Below are 26,416 nucleotides of genomic sequence, written 5' to 3'. Positions count from 1 at the left end.
CTCCGGGCTCTCGCCCTCTTGAAGATGGGAAGCCCTACCCAATCAGGACTAGGCTACTGCCCCCCCTCCCACAGGAGAGAGGCAGGATAGGGGGTGTACCCACCCCAGGACAGGGACCCATTGGTCCCTGCCCTTCACCTACCTGTAACGCCCCTAAATCTAGTATTTAGGGGCACCCTGTACCTTCCTTCCCCAAATTCCAGATTCCAAAATCCGAAGAAGAGCTAGAAGAAAAGAAGACCTGCCCTGCAGCTGCTAAGACGAGGAAGACACAAACTGCTTTGGCCCCAGCCCTACCGGCCTGTCGACCCTCGAACCTGCTCCTGCTCCAACCCGGCATCTCTTGTGGCCAGCAACCTCACAAGCCCTGGAGGGCCTGGCTACCTTTTGACTCTAAGCCCCTGGGACTCCCATGAGTAGAGGCTCTACTCAAAATCTACTTCTAATCCCTGGTAGCAGCCCGGAACCGCGAACCCAGCACACACTGCACTAGCCAAGCCTGGCCTGTGCTGGAGTGAACAAAGACCACGAGGACGGCCCCACGGCGACTGTGACCCCGAGTCCGGCACCCAAGGACCTCCCTCGACACTCCTGAAGAAGCCTGCAGCCTCAGAACAAGGTGCCCCCCCAACCGCGATCAACAGAGGGTAAGATTTCCCGACACCAAAAGGCACCCCTGCACCCGGCGCCCCACGGCCCCCTGTGCCCAATCCCGGGTTACCTATGTATCCTCCAACTACCCAACTTACCTCTCGAAGTGGTGGTGGCACCTGAAGAATCCTCGTCCCCGAGCTTGCAGTCTTCTTCTAAACCGGCGCCCGAAGGCTCAAAAGCACCCTGCACCCAGCCGCCCGAGTGGCCCTGGCAGTGCAACCTCTACACCTATCTACTTCCCCACTTGCCCTCAGTAAGTGACCAGGAGCCCAGCTCCCTCAGCCGCGTGGCCTGCTAGTCAGCGGTCACCAACCAAGGCCCCCTACCTCTCATAGGATAACATTGGGCATAACTCTCTCTGCACCCGGTCACCCTTGTGCTGCTGGGGATGAACTAACTGTACCTACCTGACCCTGGGAGACCCCTGAGTCTATGCCCAGAACCTTAACTCTGCCAGGCGAGTACTTACCTTTAACCCCTTCAGTGCCCATGACGAGCTGGACTCGTCATGGGCTGCGGTGGCGCTGTGCCCATGACGAGTCCAGCTCGTCATGAACTCCGCCCGCTAATGAAAGGCGCGGCACTGGGCGGGGAAAGGGGCGGGCATGCAAGGGGTTAAACCGATAACTCAATTTTCTCCATAGGGTAACATTGACTGGCTTTTTCTGAAATTTCTTCTAAGTGTGGACTTTTCAAAACGTAAAATATTCACCAAAAATCAGCCGAGTAACAAACACTCACCTGCTCTTAGGTGAGCTCCCAGTGCTGGATCTTGGTGCCCAGCACTGACTCTGAAGACTACTTGCAACTGTACTTACCAGTAACCCAATTTTCTTCCATAGGAAATCATTGACTGTTTTTCTGTGAAATTTCTTCTAAGTATCAATTTCTGCAATCTTTAAATATTCTTTAAAAATCGTATAATATCTGAAAATGTAATTACTTACCTGTTTTCGATAAAGGTCCCAGTACTGAGTCTAGGCACCCAGTACTGGATTACAAAAATAACGAGAACATACTATACCTGCAACTTGAATTTTTTGCCATAGGGAATCATTGATTGTTTTCTATGAAATATTTTCTAAGTGTCAACTTTTAAAATGGCAAAATATTGTCTAAAAATCATCACAGTAATTAAGTTGACTTTTATCACTTGATTCCAAGTACTGACCCAGGACTGAATCTAGGATCCAGTCTTGGAATTCCAAAAGTACTCCTAAAAGTAATCTGTGGCAAATAACATGAAACTTCCATTGAACTCAATGCATTATTGTGTTTAAAATAGTGTTGCCTATTGCAACCACTTGTAACTGTTTACAAAAGTCAATTGCATATTGCAGAAGTATTTATATAAAGCATCTCATTCTGAGAAAGTATATTTTAATTCCAATTGTTAGTTCTAAAATAAAACAAGCATAAATGTTTTATATATAAACCATTGGCCTAGAGTTTAGTTATTGAGTGTGTGAGACTCTTTGCTGACTGAGTGTGTACAACAAATGCTTTACACTGTCCTCTGATACTGCCTTACTGCTCGACCAAGCTACCACTTTAGAGAGTAAGGTTATATCTAACTTTAGCCTCTGCCAAGCCTCTGGGGACTGTGGACTCTGTACACCCTGTACCTATTTGGGAACAGTATATACAGAGCCACTTTCTCACAGGCGTCCCTCCACTAAGACGGTGTACGCCTGCTGGTGGAACAAATTTGTGGCATGGTGCACAGCAAAGGCTGTGGATCCCCTCTCTGCCCCTCTTTCAGAGGTTCTCTTGTTCCTTTTTTCTTTCGCCCAGCAGGGTTCTGCTCTGGGCACTGTCAAGTGCTATCTCTCAGCCGTCTATGCCTTCCTTCAGCTTCCAGATCAGCCTTCCCTTTTCAAGTCCCCAGTTGTAAATCATTTTTTAAAGGGCATAACCCATCTCTTTCCTCCTATTCCCTTCGTTATGCCTCAATGGGACTTGAACCTGGTTTTAACCTATTTAATGTGCGATCCCTTTGAGCTGCTTCACAACTGTCCTTTGAGACTTCTCACTCTTAAAACTGCATTCCTGGTGGCCATCACTTCTGACAGACTAGTGAGTGAGCTCCAGGCGCTTTCTTCTAAGACTCCTTTTCTCTCCATCCGGACAAAGTTGTCCTCCGGACTCGTCCATCCTTCTTGCCCAAAGTTGTCACTGCCCTTCACATCGGGCAGACCATCCCTTTGCCCACCTTCTTTCTACGTCCTTCGAAGGAGGAAGAGAGGCTCCACCGCCTGGACCCAAAACAAGCGCTTTCCTTTTACCTTAATCGCACCAAACAGCTCTTTGTTGGATACGTGGGTGCCAAGAAAGTTCGGGCCGTACACAAGCAGACTATCTCTCGATAGGTTGTCTTGTGTATCAAAACATGCTAGTCTCTTACTAAGAAGGAGCCTCCAGTGTGGCTGCGCGCCCATTCCACCATAGCGACGGCAGCCACGACTTCTCTGCGACGGGGCGTTCCTCTAAACAACATCTGTCAGGCAGCTACGTGGGCATCGTTGCACATGTTCACCAAGCACTACTGCCTGGATGGTCAAGTCCGGATAGACCGCTTCTTTGGCTGTTCTGTTCTCCAGGATTTTCTGGTGTGAACTTGGTTTGCAGACCCACCTCCAGGGTTGGTATTGCTGGGGTATCTATTCTAAGGTAAGGAATCTATAACTAACATGTTTCTTTCAGATGAACAAGTTATTTACCTTCGGTAACAATATATCTGTAAGAAACATTAGTTAGTTAGAAGTGTTAGTTTTGTCGTAGTTCTTTTGCAGTTGATGTTGCTCTTGTGCTATGTTATTCGTATTTTTACCCTACGGGTCGTCATCCCTACATATAGAAGCCTGCAAGGACACCAAATAAGGTAAATGACATTCTCAGAATTGTAATTTGGTATGTTTTATCTGGACCCAGGGGTACTTGAGTCCTACATCTACTGTTTTTGAGCTACATGTAAGGGAACACACTCCACACACTCCGCAGGGGGTGTGGCCTGCCACTGGTGGAAGGTTCCATAACCTCGGTTGCTGTATTCTTTTTTTAAATTGGGGTCTCGTTTGTACCACCATGTCTCTAATACTTAAACTTTTTTCGAAAGAGAACATTGATGTAGTGACATGTAACCCTATGGAGTTGATAAGCCACCAGTTCTTTGGTGTTATTTTTTAGTTCGAGCCTAGGCAGAGCATATGCTGCTCTGCAAGATATGCTGTATTGGAGTATGGACTAGAGGCCCCGCCCACTCTCCGCCCATATTTGACATTGACTTTTGTCATTGTCTCTCATAAATGCTGGCTTCAGAGTCGGTGTTAGTACCGCATTGTCTTCATTTGTAACTTCCCATGAGGACTGGCCCCTTTACTTTGGCTGTTGCATGATATGTCTGTGTGCGCTATTTGTTAACTAGCGCAGCCCACCTTGATGCTGCGCGGCTGTCTTTGTTGGGCTTGCCCATATTCAACTTAACAAAGTACTTTACTATAACGGCTGCTGCGTTCCTTTATTTATAGCAGCTTGCCGTATTTACATTAACTGAGTATTTTTTTTTAAAGCTCACCTGTGGCGCGCTTTTCCTTTAATGGCGGCCGCACACCATTATTAATAGCGGCTTACCGTATTTACATTAGCCGTTTGTTTTTAAAAGTGCACCCATTCAGCGCTTGCTCTTTCACTTTAATATCGGACATCAGGGTTGGTTTGAGATTAAAAATCAGCCAGGGCACTCTATAAAAATTTTTTTTTAAAAAGTGACCCACATTTGCATATTGCATTTCCGTAAAACACTGCTTCGGTGAAATTTTATTAAAAGGGGAGACAGGGTAAAAAAAAAAATGCATGAAATAGTTTACATTGGTGAAACACACCTTAAAACAAGTGAGACCACTTCTGCTCAGGCCCCCTGCCCCCGCTCAATATGCATATGTTAATGGACCGGCCCAGCAAGAGAAAGGGAGTGACCCTTCTGCTGGTTGATAAAAGGGAGGTAATGGATGCCCATCTGCCTCCAGAAAGGACACTCCGGCACCCACTGGGCCGCTGGCGGTATCCGAACATGGAGAAACCACCCAAATTGGCCCCCCAGACTGCTAAAAAAAAAAGCAAGCATTGGCATAGCCAATAGGTCTCGCCTTTGGGACCTTATAAGTGTTTAGCTATGCAACAGTTGCATAACTAAATACTTAGAAGGTCCCAAAAGCAAGACCTATTGGCTATGCAAAGTGAAAGTGATTGCGATCACGATCAAACATCAAAGCGGCCGTGAAAGTGAATGTAATCGCGGTAAAGCGTGGCGCCCGCGCACATGCACTGTAGCTCTAGGCTGGCCTAGTAGCACTTTTTGGAGCCCTCTCACTAAGTCTCGCCAGACCAGCGCATGCGCTGGGTCAGGCGAGACCTAAAAAGCAGCCCACAGATGGAACTGGACACCGGCCACTCGGGCCTTGCCCGAGTCCCCTCATTACCAATCCGACCCTCTCAGACATTAAGGGTGGCTGCACCCCATAGAACGCCTTGTTGAAGTGATTGAGACTGAAAGGAAGTGGCATGCTGATACGCATCCGCTCAATGGGGCACGTGAGCAGTATTGATGACTGGCATCAGCGGCTGCAGTGGGAGATGGAACATCCTGTCTCAGAGGCAGCAATTACATTGGCTACACCCATTTGAGGGACCCTCCAGTTTTTTCATCCCACTTAAAGCTCTGACTGCAGGCATAGCACAAGCTGCCAGCCACTCTAAATCCACTAAGGTGCGACTCAGCAATCCAGATGCAGGGTCCAGCACGACGAAGCCTGGACATCGAGGCTGACACAAAGTAGTGTCAGGGAGCAAGGGTGATTTATCTCAGAAAGCAGCTCTAGGCATGCTGGGATTTGCAGTTTTACTTCTGTCACAAGTGTGGACTTACTCGTCCCAGCATGCCTTGCGCAGCTGACTGCCCAACTCTGGCCTACACCCCCTTTATGGAACAAGACAAAGACGGTCCGCATGAGCCTCTGGCCTACTGGTTCATATGATACTTAAAGCACTGAACAACAGCATAACCATGTCCAATAAACATTGGCCCATAGCTCAGCAGCTTAATGCCCCTGCTACAAAGTATGTAGCGGTATCAGAACCGTCTTCTGCAAAGCCTCAAAACAGCCAGCAGCGAGTACCCTCTAATTTATAGATTGTACCCCGCTCAAGGCAACTGCTGAAACTCTTCGAGGCTGTGGGGGATAACTCCGCCTGCTGCAAATGGAATACAAATAATCATTAGGCAGCAACTGTGTTGTCTTTAGTTTGGGAGAGAACTAGAATGATCAGTGAAACATAGAATGATCATTCTAGTTCTGCATCATACCTAGTGTTCTAGAGAGTGGCAGGTACTGGCTTCCCTGCTGGTTGCATACAATTGCTCTTGAAATAAACACTTCTACTTACCTGATCGATGTTCCTGCTTCCTTCGTTCCTTCAACTGATCATTGGCGACGACTAACAAACGGACCTCTAGAGCTTCTCCTTCACCGGCAGGGTGTCCCTTCCGAAGTGGGACTACGGCTTCGGCACTCAACGCCATTTGCACTCGGCCACTGCCCCACGCTGCATCTTCTACGTTTCAAAGTTTGAGTACTCCTGGTTCCGGGTGCACTCTGCACCGGATGTAGTGGTGAGTGGTGCCATTTCAGGGAAATTTGCAATTTAGGGGCGATCAGTTTGTTATCCAACGTCACTGAAATGCAACTTTGCTGTAGTCGTCTCTCTTGCTACTGTGGAACGTATGCACTGCGTATGTGCGCACGACTTAAGATTGCCATTTTGAAGTACTCTAATTTCACTGTTTTCCCTACGGCATTGCAGCGTTGTGTTTGTAACGGCCATAAGCACGCTTTCAGCCTATCCTTTGTTGCGGCGATAGGCACGCCTTTCTATGCTACTTACCTATCTCCTTGCTGTTGCCTCAGCGACAGGCACGCTTTTAATAGCAACAATTTCTACCGAATTGCATACTTGGAGAAAAATTAACATATGCTTGTCATTGATGCTGGCATATTACATATGCTTGTCACTGCTGCTGGTACATTTTCTATTGCGGCGATAGGCACGCCTTTCAATCCTACTTGCCTATCATTATCTCCATTATCTCAGCGATAGGCCCGCTTTTTATTACAGCTATTTACAGCATTTTACATGTTTTTGATGCACAATGACAATTAATTAAAATAGCCTCATCTGCATTTTGTTGTAATTCATAGTAATTTGCTCATTTTGTGCTAATTTCTTCCTTGTTTTTTTCACGTATTGGCCAATCTCTAATGACCTATTAGAAGATTATTAACAACACGCCAGACCCCATGTAGAAGCTCAAAGATAAGTGGCAGGTAGACCTAGGAGAGTTGGATGATACTGATTGGCAGGATGCACTAGCTTCACCTAGAGAAGTGGCGATTGCATCCAAATTACGCCTTGTGCAGCTCAAGATCTTCCATAGAATCTACTACACTAGAACTACTCTTTATAAGATTGGGAAAGTTGACACTCAGCTCTGTCTGCGGCAATGTGGAGAGGTTGGTACATTATTTCATGCGATATGGGCATGCCCTGTAATAACGTCATATTGGAAATCAGTTATATCCATTATCACGGGGGTGAGTGGGAATCTAGTTCCTGCAGAGCCCAAATGCTGTTTACTCAATACTTGGGAAGCAACAGACCTAAACTCGACATTGCAGACCTGGGCGAGGCTGGGTATCATGTTGGCCAAGAGGAATATTGCTAAACGCTGGGGTGTGGCAACCACCACCACACTCCCAGAATGGTGCAGGTATATAGACACGGCCATGGTGGCGGAAAGGACCGTATACATTCACTGGGGCTGTCCTAAAAAATGGATGATACAATGGGGAGGCTGGAATACCTATGAAGGGGAGATCTGTGAATTGCCACTAGTGACTCAAGAATTGGAATGACATAATGCAAATTACACTAACTTTTGTAACACTATATACGCAAGCGACAAGATGCAAACGATAATACATTGTAAACAGAGACAACAAAGAATGTATAATGTATGGACTGTATTTACAATATTTGATATGTACAAAGAAGTGATGATTGTGCTCTTTATAATTACATAAATAAAAGTTGAAGAAGAAAAAAGAAACCGCACTTTGTCAGTCTTGTTAATGGTACTCACCTTAATAGGCGTAGAGGAATGGAGGAAATTGAACAGTGTACAACTAAAGAAATCGGAAGTCAAGCCAGTGGCATATGGAGGTAAACCCATTGAAGTGTTAGCTTAGTTTGAAGCTCCCTTTGATTTCAAAGGGAATGTGACCAACAGCACCGTGTATGTGGCAATTGATGGTTAAATTTACTAGGGTGGATAGATCAGCACAATTTGTCAAGTGTTCTAGACCCAAACAGTCATGAACAAGTCCTCCTACGTAAAGACGTGGCACACGGCATATTTATTGAAAATTGTGTGTGGACTCTAGCGTTTTCTGAAGTGTTTGAGGACAGACTTGGGAAAATCAGAGGTTTTACCCACCAAATTCAGTTGAAAATGGTGGTTGAACCTGTGGTACATAAAGTGAGACATGTCCCTAGTTCCATGATTGGCGAACTAAAAAAGGAGTTAGAAAATCTGTGTTCAGAGAATATAATTGAGCACATTGAGAGTGGCTTTCGCCTATTATTTTAGCCAGGAAGCCCAATTGGTCCCTAAGAATGTGTATTGATTTAAGAGATTTGAACAAAATAATTTGAGTAGACAGGCATCCCTTGCCGAATATCACTGAGATGCTGTCAATGATCAAAGATGCAAAGATATTTTCTACTCTAGATATGTCTTCGGCATATCATCAAATCTCTTTACATAAGGATTCACGTCACTTGACATCATTCGTTACACCTTGTGGAGCTTACAGGTTTAAGCACATGCCATTTGGCTTATCTTCAGCCTTGTCCGTGTTTCAACGAGTTGTTGAGGCTATGTTCCAATGTGTAGAGAATGTCAGATGTTTTCAAGATGACATCTTAGTGTATTGTGCAAATGAAAGCGCATGATGAAACAGCGCGCAGGAGTACTGTTATGATACATTTCTGGATCCAGTCTGATGCCTGGGGATAACTCTTAAAATAGGAATCTGTGGCTAGATAGTGTCTTACCAGATATGGTGTTACCGAAGGTAAGCAACTTGTTTGTTTTGAAATGTGCTCCGGGATCCCCACGCGTGGATGGGACTATTTAGTGATTACAGCTATGATGAGGGTTCTCCTGAAAGAGAACTAGGATTACAGGTGAGTGACTTTTTCATCTTTATGACCTAGACTATCAGGAATATTCCAGCTCTTTAAAGTCAAGATCTTAATATCTAATTTGGATAAGCTCCCAGTTGCACTCTTACCTTCATTATTTGATAAACTCACAGCACAGGCTCACATAGCCTCAAACATATATAAACACGGACACTGAAAAAGTCTCAAAGGAATTTAAAAACCTCAATTTGAAATGGATTTATAAAGAGCTCTCCATTTCTGCCAACCTACAGGAAGGGCAATATATTGAGCACGGAATTATGATGAATGTAATGGTTTGTTTATCAGTACAAGTGATTACATATCAGGTATTCTCTCTAATCCACTTCTAGATAGACAATGGACTCCTGTGTGGCATAAAAGTAAAAAAATGTTTTAGCTTTGACTGGCAAAGAAAAACTGTCCGGTTCGTATAAGAGAATGTATTTTAAGAAAAATGAAGAACATTTTGTATTTCTCTTTAGGTTTGTGAAATAAGTAGACAAATTAAATATTTGGCTATAAATAGATATCAATGCAAATGTCTTTTATGGAAGTAATAATTGAAATAAAACCATTTGATGAACGTAAGCATTTTATGTTCAAGTTTGTGCCTACTTTACCAAAAACGTTTTTCATCTTTTATTATTGCAGCATGAAGGCTTCGTGAGCAACTCTGGATTTGGTAGGAAGAGCTCTCCATTGACTAATTCTAATGTTCTTCAACACAGCAACATACAATTTTCATTTCGTATTGAGAATTTTACAGAAAAGAAGTACAAAACACTTGAACAGTTTAAGCAGACTCCAATTCCTATGCTGTCAGGGAAATGTTTTCCCAATGATGGAGAGCGTTGTAGTATCTTGGATAAAAAGGTTGATTCAGACTCTTTTTCGAGATTTCTGCCTCACAATAGGACATCCATTCATGATGACCGTAGAGTGTCAAATAATTTGAGTATTACAGAGAATGACCCAGGTGTGCGAGAGAAAATGTTCTTGCCTAGTGTAGAAGAGGAAGTATTTCTTTATAGTAACTCTGGCAGTTATGGGCGTGAACCACAGCCTTCTACTCAGAGCCTAGATACCTCTGCAAGAGAGCAAGTAGCCGGTGTCATGGAAGATAAGCATACAGACCCAAACCTCACTTCAACACAGGAGGCGACCATTGCACATCAGAAGCATCCAGAACTTCAAAAGATCCAAGACCTATTAAAAACCATTGGGGTTGATATTGGAGACTCAGAAATTGGCAAACTGTCTGTTCGCACCAGAGAGAGGCTTTACGGGAAGAATTTGCCTTCTAATTCTAGAGAGGGTCATTCCTCAGAAGCACAATTGAAAGAACTGTGCCAAATAAGGAACAGGAGTGAAACTCGTTCTCCAGAATCCAATCACAAACATTCTCGGTCTCCGACTTGGTCTAGGCAGACTTCTAAAAACAGACTATCCTACACCGAATCGGAGATCTCAGAGAAAGATGACGATAGTGGGCAAGAACAGCCCATCTCCAGTCTGGGGCAGCAGCAGGCCATCTCCAGTCTGGGGCAGCAGCAGGCCATCTCCAGTCTGGGGCAGCAGCAGGCCATCTCCAGTCTGGGGCAGCAGCAGCAGGCCATCTCCAGTCTGGGGCAGCAGCAGCAGGCCATCTCCAGTCTGGGGCAGCGGCAGCAGGCCATCTTCAGTCTGGGGCAGCGGCAGCAGGCCATCTCCAGTCTGGGGCAGCAACAGGCCATCTCCAGTCTGGGGCAGCAACAGGCCATCTCCAGTCTGGGGCAGCTACAGGCCATCTCCAGTCTGGGACAGCGGCAGGCCATCTACACGCCGAGGCAGCAGCAGCAGTCAACACCCCTGCTGGGTCAGCAACTTAACCTAGCTCCACATCAAAGTCCAATGATGTTATCTGCCCCCCATCTCTATCAAATTACAACGTTTGCTCGGCACACCACAGCACACATGCTACCAGCCCTTATGACTACTGCCCCTCCAGGTTCTCCTTTTCTTACTCCTACCTTCGTTCCAAATACAAGTATACCTCCCCCTGTATTTTTCCCACCACCTCCAATGCCAAACTACACAGATAGGCCTAATACTCAGATCCCACCTCCTTCTATGCAACCCCCTTTTGTCTACGGTGGCCTTGGGCATGGCATGCCTCCCACAGGACCATTCCCCTCTGGCCCACCTGATCCATTTTTGCGTAACTCATCAAAGCACAGAAATTTGAAGGTGATTCAAACAATTACTAAACGTGATAAAAAGGAGGTGAAACCTGCTGAGATACAGAAGCAAGATTCTTGTCACTTAGTCTACATTGAAACTGTAAACAGTTCGACCAAAAGCACCCCTCCATCAGATGATAAGAACCGGGTGGCTCAGAAAGTTAAGGTAAGTGGCACTTATTAAGTGACAAATATTTATATATCCTACAGTTCTAGGCTGGATCTTAAATGCCTGTCTTTATTAAATACAAAGTGCCGTGCCAAAGCTATAAACTGTTCCTAATAGCAAGAATGATCAATAACACCAGGAATAGCATTAGTCCAAGTTGTACAGAATGTGCATACTTTGAGGCTTTCCCTTTTCATGAGAGTAGAACAAATTTACAAATAGTATAGTTTTAAATAAATTATCTTCATTGTTTGCCTGTATAAACTCTTACCACCATGCATTGTACTCAAATATCTGTTATTGAAAAAACATATAATGATATTCTGCTTTCAATCAAAGTTGCACTTGTGTTAAAACCTCCATGGGTTGCAGCCAGCCATATTTTGTATTAGTTGATTGTATGCAACCATGACAAAATTGAATATTGGAAATCTTTGAAGCAGTTTATCCCGCGTGCTGCCATGCAGAACTGTCAGGCAAGCTTGCGGTGCCCAAGAAGAGACAGTCAGTAGTGTGACAAATACACTGAGATGCACTCAAAGTCAATCAAGAGTGGAGGTAATACGTCACGCAATACAAGAAGAGGTCATGTGGCTATTCTCGTAGATCAACAGGGCCACTATTGTGACAAATCGTGGTTCTGATCAAAGTTCTTGCGTAAGCTGAAGTGCAAAAGCATGCCAACGGCACAAAAAGGACTTTGGGACTCCTCTCTCCTGTGCTACTTAAAATAAGCCAAAAGGCCATATAGTCAGCAATCAAAGGACCCTTCCTCTGACTGTCCTTTGTCTTCAAACCCGCCCAGAGGCTGGTCCTGTGCATCCCAAGACATCACTTCTTTCTTCGACCCTGCAGAATATTGAGGCCTTCAAAAAGTACATGCTTCAGATCTTTAAGGTTGTGCCAGCACACTGTGGAGTGGAGTGCCTTTGGACCCCATGAAGCCGCATGGACCACCGGTCACATGTCTACTAGCGAACCATTTCCTCGCAACGACTGACCCCGCTGGTTCCTTGCCGATGCTGGTCTATAACTCTACTTTGGGCCTCACGGTACACATGATCCTGTTGCTGATCTAGGTTCCAGCAGTGCCCATAATGGATGTAGTCCAGATGCTGAACTCTGAGCCGTAGCCAAAGCCAGCTTGCGCCAGACAACGCAAAGCCATGGCCAACAACTTCAGGTTGTAAACCCATGCCCCTTTCACAGGGTTGGTACTATTGGAGGCTGGAGTCTGTGTTTGACTCCGATTCAGATGCAGTTGTAGGGCTTCAGAATCAAGATGTCTAGGTGGTAGACAACCTACTTGCCTCTCATTACACTAATGCTGAACTGTACCTAGACCTAAGAAACGCAATTGGGTCAGATACCTCTCCAGAAACTGATCTGAATTCTCCACCATGCCAGCCCACTGAGCAGATTGTCTCCTATGTGGCGGTGGTCCACAGCGCAGCAGCAGAAGTTCTTGACCCACTGAAGAGATGAAATCACTAAACAGAAGAAAACCAACCTGCTGAAAGAGATTCTTCAATCAGGGCTGACCTATTTACAACCTTTATTGCCATTTTATTATGCTCCTACAGGCACTTTTACAGCAGCCATGTTAGACTCTGTAAGTCAGTCAACCTATGGCCAGATGACACAGGCCAACTCCTGGTGGCATGGCCTTCATAAGCCAACAGCAAACAAGCAAAGCTTTCCCTTATGCTCCACCAGACATGGAATCACAATGTACTGATGTTTATGGAAAAAAGTATTCTTATTGACTATCTTAGCCCCACACACTTTGAATGCACTGTGCCTCTTGGGCTGCTACACACATGCCCATGGGATATGCTGACGTGATTTTACCAGCTGTCCTAGAGGACCTTTGGGCAACTTCCGCTAGGGCTATTCAGGATTGAAAAGATGTTGCAAAGCATGTTCTTTAACTTCCAATCCACCATGTGACACCTAAGCAGCTGGATGAACAGTAACTTCCCGAAACTGACTCCAAATAAAACAGAACTGATCCTAATCTTTGGGCCATCTAACCCCTGGAACTCTAACTTTTAGCCGACCAAACTGAGACAACCCCCCACCCAGTTCAACTAAAAGCCTGGGCATCACAATTGACTGTGGCCCGTTTATGAAATCCCAGATTAGGACGTTGGTCTCTTTCTGTTTCTTTCAGCTATCCAAGATCAGGAAGATTAGCAGATTCCTTACCATGGAAGTCCTAATCCAAGCAGTATTGGCCTTAGTCATTTCGCATATTGACTCAGGCGGCCAGACTAATCTACCACCAGCCTGAATTGCACCATGTCACCCCATTGATAAAAAGACTACACTGGCTCCCGGTAGTCGAATGTAGCGCTTTAAGCTCGGATGTATCATCTTTAAAGCACTTCATTGCAAAGGCCCATTGTTTGTATCTTCTTGGATTCAGCGATACCTCCCTTCTCTGGATCTCAGGTCTTCCCATCTTAACCTTCTGGCTATTCCATCTTTTAAACGCAAGAAACTAGGGGGGGCCAAGATTTTCGCAGTCTTGGCCCCTCAGTTTTGGAACTCTCTCCCTCAGGACATCAGATCATGGACATCTTACTCTCAATTCAGGAAACTCCTAAAAACCTGGCTTTTCTACCATTATTTATATACTGCAATATAACAAGGGTACCCCTAATTTAGTTTCCTATATCAGGGTTTTAAAGCAAATATTTGTGAATTGATATATAGGAAACGTATACTAAAAAGGTGAGGTAATATACAAACAAAAATCAGCAGAAAAAACGTTATAGTCCCATTGACCAAGTATGACTACAGAAAGAATAATTTCTATTTATTTCTTTATTTCTTATTATTTTATACTTTTGCAACAAAAAGTCAATTCATTTTTCTCAGTATCTTTGTTTTCAAACATTCACTTTTATATATACTGTTTCATTGCATGTTTTCTCAGAGTCTTTTTTTACAAACATTTGCTCTTATAAACACTGCGTCATTGCCTATTTGGTCAAATAATTACATTATAATTCACATCAAACAAAAGGGTTATTATTGAACATGGCTCTATTCAATCTACGCGCGTTTCGGCGTTCAGCCTTCCTCAGGTAGCCATAATTTCTTAACTCCTATAACATAATAAGAAAAGAAACAAACTATAATTGTTTGTATATACCAAATCACTCAAGTGCACATTTTATCAAAAAGAACTACACAGATCCTATTCATATATACATTTATATACATATTATTTACACATAAAAACAACAATCCATCTCCAATTATGTTATCAAATCCAAAATGTTTTGTCGGTCATAATATATGACCTACGATGAATACCTCCATGGCCACCTATTGGTCTACTGAATTTGTCCCCTTTACCAAAATTCCCGGATTTGTCTATAGAATAATCATAAACTTCATAGATGCAACTACAGCATCCAAAATACATATTTATATGATCAGTCGAATGCCAAATCTACGGCAAAGGTAACCTAATGAACCGTGACATTAGTTATAACCAGAATTGCCACATGTAGCAGGGGTAGACACAAAAACTGCCTACCTTATTTATGTCGATCTTGTGTTCACGATTCAGGTTTGTATGGTTGAGCTCGGGGTGTACAACGTGATCCTTTCTCTATCGTAAGTTAGCCACAATACTTCCCAACGTATCTATGAACAGAAAAACTAACCAACCATACTGAGTACTCCTGACCCTCTTTAAACATAGTAGCTCCATCAACAATCGGGCTGAAATTAGTTTATATCCCCTTACTACATTTGTAACTGCATTAGCGTGTTACTATTGTTGTAGGAGAGTAAGGTCTGCAATCCTATGATCACCCAGATTTTTTGCTTTTTGCTTCATTGGTTTACGACTTTCCCTGGCTGTGGGCCTGCCAATCAGACCCACAGCCTAGCTGTTCTCTCTCAAAATTAACACACATGTACATTAGGTGCATCCACTAATTGGAACTGGGCCGCCTTATCAGTCCCTGTATCAGCATACCACAGGTATCCAGGGCATCGGTGTACCCAGGGCCTACCAGGGGCTGCAGCATGTATTATGCCACCCCTGGATGGCCGCCCAAATCTGACACAACTGGCTGCACGACAGCTGGGGCAAGGTGGTGTAATCACCCGTTGCTGTAGGTGTAGTATTCCTATACCTAACCCTAGAATGGACACATGGATTCCTATCAGTCACTCCTATGGCAGGCCTTATCAATCCTGAAGGCAGAGTGCGGTGAATCATGTGGGATGGGGCTCTGGCGCGAGCTGAGCCCGTCGACGGCTTGCGGAACCAAATCCTAATAGCCGTTCCATGGTGACGCGGGCCAACTACCTTAAAATGCATTATAATCCTCGCGGTTATTTGCTAACTCTGGCATCGCATCACCCACACATGTCGAGTAAGGTGTCATACGAATTGGAATACGAACCCCTCGCCAATTCTGGCGACGGGGTTAGCATTCCCCCCTTTTAGAGGGGCACGACATGGAAGTAACCTTGAACCCCGGTTAAAGTTGACTCAAGCCTCAGCATCACAAAATGGATGCTGCCACCAGACACAAGTCTGACCTCCTGCTGCTGGGAGACCTTCCAGCGAGGGGAGCTTGGACAAAGGGTTTCCTGTCGAGGGCGGTGTTAGCACCATCCCAGACAGGGTTTGTGTATCCCAGGTAGGCAGGGCTGAAAGGAAGGTGATTGCAAGTGGCACCCCGGTGCTCACTGTGCATAGCCCGGCTCAAACCAGTTTCGGGGGCAACCCTGCCCCTGAGCTGGGGCGAAGCCGGACAAAGGATAGGGGTGTAACCACCCCCCTCCTGGCCCCACCCATAGGTAGGACCTAGTCACGGGCCAGCCCCTTTTCCTAGAATAAAGGTAGGAGCGAGTCCCCTTCCCAAATTGGATAATTCTGAATCTTGAACTACTTTCCACGAAAGGAACTCTTGACTATTTCTGAAGACTCTCCCTTGTGGCTAAGGAGTAGCCACCCTGCACCAGCAGGCACCACCTAAGCGCTTGCGGTTTGCTGTACGTCTCTCCCACGGATCAAGACTGCCCAGCTAGACGAGACCCGGGTTCCCCGCCATCTCTGACCTCTACCTACATCGTCAGCCCAGCTGAGATTCGTAGGTGTGACGAGACCTGCGGGACCGGCCATCTTCAGAACCTGCACGACGCTTATCTAGCACGCCCACCGAGGGACCCTCGAGTGAGTGCACCTAGGGTTTGAGAAGCCCTAACCCTGAGCGGCTCCAGCACCGAAGTCTGCCTCCCCAGCATCCACGAGATCTGCGTGGGGGCCCTTCTGCTCCTTGCTGCTCACCGCGTTGTCCGACCCCTCGCCGACCGGCTTGTGGCCCTCTTCACGACGCACCACGACAGTCTTTCATCACTGGTCTGGTTGCTCCAGACTGGCTCTTGCTCCCCTTCAACAGAGGAGTACCTCGGACCCTCCTGGTCCACTCCAGACGCCATCTTGACTCCACCGCGTGGGTTTGCCACTGCCAAGACCTGCTGCCCCACTCCTGGGCCCAGCATCATCGACAGCAGACACCTTCGTGGGACAGCTCGCCCTCCATCCTGGTCGCCGCCGCGCCTCCTGGTCCGAGGAACAGCCGAGTCCGACGTCATCCACTCACCTGGTCGAGGTGACTTCATCCGGTACCTTCCTGGTACCCACACGATCGCTGGCTAGCGGTTGAGAACTGAGTCCCCTCTGCTTTCAGGTTTCCTTCATCACCGATCCAGGCTTGGATCTCGCTGAACATCGACACTGGTCGCCTGCCAGCAACTTCTTCTTTCAGGCTCCTGAGACTACAACGAGGACTCCCGACATCTTGCTGAACCCCACGCAGCCGCAGCCTCTGGGCTAGGTAACTCGAGCATCTCGGTGCTCCATCGTAGGTTCACTCTACAAGTGTCCAGTTCCTTTTTCGTTTAGTCCCACTGATCGGATTCCTCCGGAATCAGTAACTTTAAACTTTCTAACCTCTCCCATGCCACTTGCAGTGTAAATGGTTTCGTGCCCTTCGGGCATTTGTGTAAATTGTGCAACCAGAAGTATTTTCCTAAGAGTTTTGTATTGTGCTTAGCTCCCTGACTCATAAAGAGCCAGGGTAGTCTGGTTATAAATAAATATCCTTTATTTTCATAACAACTTGTGTGGTGTCCTTTCACTTGGCGTTCAAGGGGTATATGTGATGGTAAACAGCTGGCTTAACACGCCCTCTAGAGTTTAGCCTGAAGACTGCTCTTGTCCACGCTACTAGGATAGCTGGTCTATAAGGTTGACTTACAACCAATCATCAATAAGGGTCGTTTGGAATGATACACAGTGATCACTAGAATAGTGAGCACTACATATCAGGCCAACTTCTCACATTGGTGAGCAGCGGTTGGGATTTGAGCTTGCTGTTGTTTTACCACACACGTATCCTAAGAACATCAAGTTGAAAGATCACATAAGTACCCAGGTACATATAACTTAACTTAGAATACTCTGAGTTCTACTGAACCAGCTGTTGTAGTGTAACAGGGCTTAGCACACCCTGACTACAACTCTTAGCAAGGGATCAGTAGGTAAACACATAGTGTAGGTAGGTGCATCACTTACACCTCACTAGAAAGCATGTCGGTCCACGGAGAGTCTGCAGAGACTCCCTTAGTGGTCATTGACCCTCCACAGGTCATGTCACGATATGCAGCTCTTAGCTTCACGGAGATGAGACAGCTGTGTGCCTCCAGGAAGCTAAACCAGGGTTCTAACCCTACCATCACATTTCTGATAGGTCTCTTAGAGACTTACGATGCTAGGAGGTCCTCTAACACAGGCCCCCCTAATGCTGATGGGAACATGCCTCCCTTAGAGGGAACCCTTGGTGACCCTGACCTTGACCTCCATGGTGAGGAGGAAGAGGAAGAAGAGTTAGCAGGAGACGAGGCAGACGGAGGTCCCGTAGTGGCCAGTAGGCTCACAAGGACCAACTTAAGGAGGCATGAGAATGGAACTGGGGGAGCCCCGGGCCCACGCTCAAGCAGGCTTAACCTTGGGAACGGACGAGCTAGGTCTCTCTCGAGAGGCTCTAACAGATCTGTTCGAACACATGTTTCTCAGGCATCTTCTCAGAGAGGAATGACGACCCCTCAGAGAAGGGCGCACGAAGCGAAGATGAGGGAAGTCAATCTGAGGATCGAGCGGGAAGAACTTGCCCTCGCTAAAGAAAGACTTGCCTTGGCCCGAGAGCAGAAATTGAGTGGGTTAGATCCAACTGGTGGCAGCATTCTCATTAGAGAGAAAGACAGGGGTATAGATACTAGACACCTGAGTAAAATAGTGCCCCCCTTTAAACAAGGGGACGACATCCACAAGTGGATAACTGCTTTGGAGAGGGCCTGCACTGTCCAGTGCGTCCCCCCCAAGTCAGTGGGCAGCTATACTGTGGCTCTCCTTTGAAGGTAAAGGACGAGACAAGCTCCTCACTACGAGAGCTGAGGATGCTAACAACTACCAAGTCCTGAAGAATACACTGATTGATGGGTTCGGCTTAACCACCGAGCAGTACTGGGTGCTGTTCAGGGACACCCAGAAAATTCAGTCTCAGGATTGGAATGACTTTGTCGATTGTGCCACTAAGGCTTTAGAAGGTTGGTTGCTGGGTAGCAAGGTTACTGATTACACAGGATTGTACAATCTTATCATGAGAGAACAGATTTTAAACAACTGTCAGAACCAATTGTTGCATCAGCACCTTGTCGACTCGGAGCTGACCTCTCCCCAAGAATTGGGAAAGAAGGCAGACAGATGGGTCAGAACAAGGGTCAAGCAGAACCAGACTCAGAACCAGGGTGGTCAGAAGAAAGCAGACCAAAAGGGTAGTAACAAGAACGAACAAAATGACCAGAAGTCTTCGACAGGCCCCCAACAAACCAAAGAGGGTGGGGGTCAGGCTTCACAGCAGAAAAAGAAGACTCCAGAAGGCCAGTCAAAAAGGTGGTGCCAATACTGTAAAAGTAAGACTCACTGGTTTAGTGAGTGCACCAAGAAAGGAGGGCAAACTCCTGCCGCTGCAGCCCCTAAGGCACCTGCACCCCCTAGTACAGTCAGCAGTGGTAGTGCGCCTCCCAAGGCATTAGTTGGGTTAACCTTGGGAACTGAGGGGAGTGACGACGTAGTTGGCACGCTCACTCAGGCCGTCCTTGTCTGTACAGGGGATATGGATATGTCCCCTGATGCCAGTCCCAATACTTTGGGCAAATACAGGCAGACGCCTTTTATCAATGGAAAAGTGGCTCAGGCCTACAGGGACACTTGTGCCAGTGTCACCATGGTGACGCCTAACTTTGTGGACCCTGGACAGATCATGCTAGGTACCGATTACCTAGTGACCAATGCCAGCAATGTCACTACCAATCACAGTATGGCAGTTGTTGATTTCTCCTGGGGAGGGGTAAGTGGCCCGAAGAAAGTTGTGGTTAGTTCAGACCTCCCCGTAGAATGTCTGTTGGGCATTGATTTGGAAACGTCACAATGGTCAGAAGTGGAGCAGAGGACTCACATGGAAATGTTGGGCTTGCCAGCACATGTCCTTGCTGTGACCAGGTCACAGGCCAAAAGATGCCCCACTGAACAGGTGCTGGATCCTGGAAGAACGGACCAGACACCATCCAAGAAAAGGAGCAGTAAGGGTAAGGCCTCGCCTTCCCCCTTGCCCCAGGTCGTGGATCAAGTCTCTGAGGAGGCTGACCTTAAAGAACTAAGGGAAACTGAGCCAAAAGAGCTTGAACCTGGTCAGGTTGAGTTTCTGGGCTCAGGGGGACCCTCTAGGGAAGACCTGGGAAAGGCACAGTTAGACTGCCCCTCACTTGAACCCCTCAGACAGCAGGCTGCTGCTGAGGCTGCAGGGAACGCCACAGGTACCCACAAAGTGTACTGGGACGATGGACTCCTGTACTCCGAGGCAAGAGACCCCAAGCCTGGCGCGACCAGGAGGCTAGTCGTCCCCTTGTCTCTGAGAGGTTTCCTTCTTACCTTGGCCCACACGATTCCCCTTGCAGGTCACTTAGGCCAGAATAAGACTTGGGACAGAATTGTTCCACACTTTCACTGGCCCCACATGTCCGAAGATACGAAGGAGTTTTGTCGCTCCTGTGTCCCTTGCCAAGCCAGTGGTAAGTCAGGTGGCACGACCAAGGCCCCCCTCATACCGCTGCCGGTGGTGGGGGTACCCTTTGAACGGGTGGGGATCGACATTGTCGGACCAATGGAACCCCAGACAGCATCAGGGCACAAGTTTATACTGGTGGTGGTGGACCACGCCACCAGGTATCCTGAAGCTATTCCCCTTAGGACCACTACAGCACCTGTTGTGGCACGAGCCCTAGTTGGAGTGTTCTCCAGAGTGGGCTTCCCTAAGGAGGTTGTCTCTGACAGAGGTGCAAACTTCATGTCGGGATATCTGACTGCTATGTGGAAGGAGTGTGGTGTCAACTACAAATTCACCACACCCTATCACCCACAATGCAATGGGCTTGTTGAGAGATTCAACAGGACCCTAAAAGGGATGATTCATGGACTACCTGAAAAGCTTCGGCGGAGATGGGATGTCCTGATACCCTGCCTCTTGTTCGCCTACAGAGAGGTCCCGCAGAACGGGGTTGGCTACAGCCCTTTTGAACTTCTGTTCGGACATCCTGTAAGGGGACCCCTTTGTTTGGTAAAGGAAGGATGGGAGAGACCTCTCAAAAAGCCGGCATCAAACATTGTGGACTATGTGCTCGGTCTCCGCTCGCGGATGGCTGAGTACATGGAAAAGGCATCTAAAAACCTTGAGGCGAGCCAAGAATTACAAAAAGCTTGGCACGACCAAAAGGCTGTCCTGACTGTGTATCAGCCTGGACAGAAGGTGTGGGTGCTGGAGCCAGTGGCCCCAGCAGCACTCAAAGACAAATGGTCTGGGCCCCACACGATCATTGAGCAAAAGGGAGAGGTCACCTACTTGGTAGACCTGGGAACTCCCCGGAGCCCCCACCGGGTGCTCCATGTAAACAGGCTCAAGGCATATGTCGACAGGGAGGGCATGGGCTTGCTCATGGCCACAGATGAGGGACAGGAGGAGGAGAGTGACCCTCTCCTGGACCTGCTCTCTCAGAACCCTGACGATGGGTCAGTAGATGGTGTTGTCTTTTGTGGCAGCCTCTCTGGACATCAACAACAGGATTGTAAACAGGTTCTTCAATCCTTCCGACATATGTTCTCTCTGACACCCAGTCAGACCAATTGGTGTACCCATGAGGTCGACACTGGGGACAGTCTGCCCGTAAAGAGTAAAATCTATCGACAGCCTGATCATGTCAGAGACTGCATCAAGACAGAGGTGCAGAAAATGTTGGAGCTGGGAGTCATTGAGCCCTCGGACAGCCCCTGGGCTAGTCCAGTAGTTCTCGTGCCAAAACCTCACACCCAGGGCGGTAAGAAAGAGATGAGCTTTTGCGTGGACTACAGAGGCCTCAATGCAGTCACTAAGACTGACGCCCACCCGATACCAAGAGCAGATGAACTTATAGACCGGTTGGCTTCGGCCAACTACTTCAGTACATTTGACCTGACAGCTGGGTATTGGCAAATCAGGTTAGCTGAGGAGGCCAAGCCCAAAACAGCATTTTCTACCCCGGGTGGGCATTATCAGTTCGTGGTAATGCCCTTTGGTTTGAAAAATGCACCTGCCACCTTCCAAAGGCTGGTGAATCGAGTTCTCACTGGGTTGGACGACTTCTGTGCGGCGTATCTGGACGATATCGCTGTCTTTAGCTCCACCTGGGAGGATCACCTGGTCCACCTGAGGAAAGTGTTAGAGGCCCTGCAAAAGGCAGGCCTCACTATCAAGGCCACTAAGTGCCAGATAGGGCAGACACAGGTTGTATACCTGGGCCACCTTGTAGGTGGAGGCCAGGTTCAGCCATTGGAGAGCAAAATACAGGCCATCCAGGACTGGGCTCCTCCAACCACCCAGACTCAGGTTCGAGCTTTCTTGGGCCTGACTGGTTATTACCGGAAATTTGTCAGAAATGATGGATCCATTGTGACCCCGCTAAACGATCTGACAAGTAAAAAGATGCCAAAAAAAGTTCAGTGGACAGCAAGCTGTCAAAAGGCATTCGATGACCTAAAGCAGGCCATGTGCACAGCGCCTATCCTAAAGAGTCCAGACTACTCCAAAACATTCATTGTCCAAACAGACGCTTCGGAGTTGGGTGTGGGAGCTGTTCTATCTCAGCTGAATTTTGATGGTCATGACCAGCCCATAGGTTTTATTAGCAGGAGGCTGACCCCCAGAGAGAAGAATTGGTCAGCTATTGAGAGGGAGGCCTTTGCTGTGGTTTGGGCCCTGAAGAAGTTGAGGCCATACTTGTTTGGCACTCACTTCAAGATTCAGACCGACCATAAGCCCCTCTTGTGGCTAAATCAAATGAAGGGTGAAAACCCCAAACTACTTAGGTGGTCCATTTCCCTACAGGGGATGGACTTCACAGTGGAGCATAAACCTGGCACTGATCATGGCAATGCAGATGGGCTCTCCAGGTATTTCCACTTAGAGCAAGAAGACTCACCTGGTCGAGGTTAGCTTATTGTCCCAAAGTTTGGGGGGGGGGTCATGTATGAGAGTAGGGTCTGCAATCCTATGATCACCCAGATTTTTTGCTTTTTGCTTCATTGGTTTACGACTTTCCCTGGCTGTAGGCCTGCCAATCAGACCCACAGCCTAGCTGTTCTCTCTCGAAATTAACACACATGTACATTAGGTGCATCCACTAATTGGAACTGGGCCGCCTTATCAGTCCCTGTATCAGCATACCACAGGTATCCAGGGCATCGGTGTACCCAGGGCCTACCAGGGGCTGCAGCATGTATTATGCCACCCCTGGATGGCCGCCCAAATCTGACACAACTGGCTGCACGACAGCTGGGGCAAGGTGGTGTAATCACCCGTTGCTGTAGGTGTAGTATTCCTATACCTAACCCTAGAATGGACACATGGATTCCTATCAGTCACTCCTATGGCAGGCCTTATCAATCCTGAAGGCAGAGTGCGGTGAATCATGTGGGATGGGGCTCTGGCGCGAGCTGAGCCCGTCGACGGCTTGCGGAACCAAATCCTAATAGCCGTTCCATGGTGACGCGGGCCAACTACCTTAAAATGCATTATAATCCTCGCGGTTATTTGCTAACTCTGGCATCGCATCACCCACACATGTCGAGTAAGGTGTCATACGAATTGGAATACGAACCCCTCGCCAATTCTGGTGACGGGGTTAGCATTCCCCCCTTTTAGAGGGGCACGACCTGGAAGTAACCTTGAACCCCGGTTAAAGTTGACTCAAGCCTCAGCATCACAAAATGGATGCTGCCACCAGACACAAGTCTGACCTCCTGCTGCTGGGAGACCTTCCAGCGAGGGGAGCTTGGACAAAGGGTTTCCTGTCGAGGGCGGTGTTAGCACCATCCCAGACAGGGTTTGTGTATCCCAGGTAGGCAGGGCTGAAAGGAAGGTGATTGCAAGTGGCACCCCGGTGCTCACTGTGCATAGCCCGGCTCAAACCAGTTTCAGGGGCAACCCTGCCCCTGAGCTGGGGCGAAGCCGGACAAAGGATAGGGGTGTAACCACCCCCCTCCTGGCCCCACCCATAGGTAGGACCTAGTCACGGGCCAGCCCCTTTTCCTAGAATAAAGGTAGGAGCGAGTCCCCTTCCCAAATTGGATAATTCTGAATCTTGAACTACTTTCCACGAAAGGAACTCTTGACTATTTCTGAAGACTCTCCCTTGTGGCTAAGGAGTAGCCACCCTGCACCAGCAGGCACCACCTAAGCGCTTGCGGTTTGCTGTACGTCTCTCCCACGGATCAAGACTGCCCAGCTCGACGAGACCCGGGTTCCCCGCCATCTCTGACCTCTACCTACATAGTCAGCCCAGCTGAGATTCGTAGGTGTGACGAGACCTGCGGGACCGGCCATCTTCAGAACCTGCACGACGCTTATCTAGCACGCCCACCGAGGGACCCTCGAGTGAGTGCACCTAGGGTTTGAGAAGCCCTAACCCTGAGCGGCTCCAGCACCGAAGTCTGCCTCCCCAGCATCCACGAGATCTGCGTGGGGGCCCTTCTGCTCCTTGCTGCTCACCGCGTTGTCCGACCCCTCGCCGACCGGCTTGTGGCCCTCTTCACGACGCACCACGACAGTCTTTCATCACTGGTCTGGTTGCTCCAGACTGGCTCTTGCTCCCCTTCAACAGAGGAGTACCTCGGACCCTCCTGGTCCACTCCAGACGCCATCTTGACTCCACCGCGTGGGTTTGCCACTGCCAAGACCTGCTGCCCCACTCCTGGGCCCAGCATCATCGACAGCAGACACCTTCGTGGGACAGCTCGCCCTCCATCCTGGTCGCCGCGCCTCCTGGTCCGAGGAACAGCCGAGTCCGACGTCATCCACTCACCTGGTCGAGGTGACTTCATCCGGTACCTTCCTGGTACCCACACGATCGCTGGCTAGCGGTTGAGAACTGAGTCCCCTCTGCTTTCAGGTTTCCTTCATCACCGATCCAGGCTTGGATCTCGCTGAACATCGACACTGGTCGCCTGCCATCAACTTCTTCTTTCAGGCTCCTGAGACTACAACGAGGACTCCCGACATCTTGCTGAACCCCACGCAGCCGCAGCCTCTGGGCTAGGTAACTCGAGCATCTCGGTGCTCCATCGTAGGTTCACTCTACAAGTGTCCAGTTCCTTTTTCGTTTAGTCCCACTGATCGGATTCCTCCGGAATCAGTAACTTTAAACTTTCTAACCTCTCCCATTCAACTTGCAGTGTAAATGGTTTCGTGCCCTTCGGGCATTTGTGTAAATTGTGCAACCAGAAGTATTTTCCTAAGAGTTTTGTATTGTGCTTAGCTCCCTGACTCATAAAGAGCCAGGGTAGTCTGGTTATAAATAAATATCCTTTATTTTCATAACAACTTGTGTGGTGTCCTTTCACTTGGCGTTCAAGGGGTATATGTGATGGTAAACAGCTGGCTTAACACGCCCTCTAGAGTTTAGCCTGAAGACTGCTCTTGTCCACGCTACTAGGATAGCTGGTCTATAAGGTTGACTTACAACCAATCGTCAATAAGGGTTGTTTGGAATGATACACAGTGATCACTAGAATAGTGAGCACTACATATCAGGCCAACTTCTCACAATTGTTACCTCTGATTTATGACGTTCCAGGTTTCAGTTGAAATGAATACAATGTTCTCCCTAATTCTTAAGGATGTCCTGTTACTCCGTCTTTTGGGTCGATACATCTATGATTGCGTGGATTCAAACGAGACTATTGGGTAAATACAGTGCTGGTGACCCAGATATATCTAAAACGACAGAGACAAGCAAAAGAAAAGAAAGAATAAGTGAACCCTTCATTGAGGTGGGACCCATTGGAATGACCTAAACAAAAGCAGTATTTCTACACTTACTAATGGACGCTGGTATAGTCCAAATGTCCGTCGTCTAACCGCTCCCACAGAGTTCAAAGCGTTTAGTGATCCACTTGCTTTTTAAGGATATAACCACGCCGTCTAAGGGAAAGCGCATACAATTAATGCTGCTCTTAAACGATGTAGTACCGAGAAAATACCTATCTTACGGTTCGTTTAGTATTTACGGGCTATCTAAAAAAGTGGTCCCACTACACTTACCCGGTCACATTCATCTTCCATCAAACTGGATGCAACTGATTCGAAGTGAACTGTCGAGGTAGAAACGGGACTAAGCCCTGAGGAGTTCTATATAATCCCTGAACTCTTTGGTGATTGGCCAATTTCTATCAGCGTCATTTTGAAGCATCCAATGGCATGCATCAAATGATAAATGCCATTTGCTGCCTCAAAGGGATATATACACCAGCGATATCTTACACTATGATCCTTTTTATCAAAGTATAATATCGAAATAAACATAACGAAGTACCCACTGGTATATTCATGGGTATAGGGATAATACGGCTAGAGGAGTTCCCTTCCCATATACTTCACCAAAGGTTCTATAT

At 47.5% G+C, this 26,416-nt stretch overlaps 1 protein-coding gene and 1 long non-coding RNA gene across 2 annotated transcripts in view; one reads left to right on the top strand and one right to left on the bottom strand.

Moving 5' to 3' along the window:
• Positions 1 to 26,416, top strand: part of LOC146816465 (uncharacterized) — a 348,783-nt gene that overhangs the window by 175,380 nt on the left and 146,987 nt on the right. Inside the window, exon 4 of the mRNA XM_085610296.1 lies at positions 9,607 to 11,340. Coding sequence (XP_085466422.1) covers positions 9,607 to 11,340 — 1,734 coding nt within the window. The remainder of the gene's footprint in view (positions 1 to 9,606; positions 11,341 to 26,416) is intronic.
• On the bottom strand, positions 14,321 to 25,947 carry LOC146816466 (uncharacterized). The gene is made up of 4 exons (XR_014962907.1): positions 25,845 to 25,947; positions 25,579 to 25,739; positions 14,894 to 15,003; positions 14,321 to 14,456 (listed from the first exon to the last, which is right to left on the bottom strand). It is a non-coding gene; the product is annotated as an uncharacterized LOC146816466 (long non-coding RNA).

The sequence above is a fragment of the Triturus cristatus genome, chromosome 6 (genome assembly GCF_964204655.1).
Source record: "Triturus cristatus chromosome 6, aTriCri1.1, whole genome shotgun sequence".
NCBI classification, from domain to species: Eukaryota; Metazoa; Chordata; class Amphibia; order Caudata; family Salamandridae; genus Triturus; species Triturus cristatus.
This window is presented reverse-complemented; position numbering and strand designations above follow the sequence as displayed.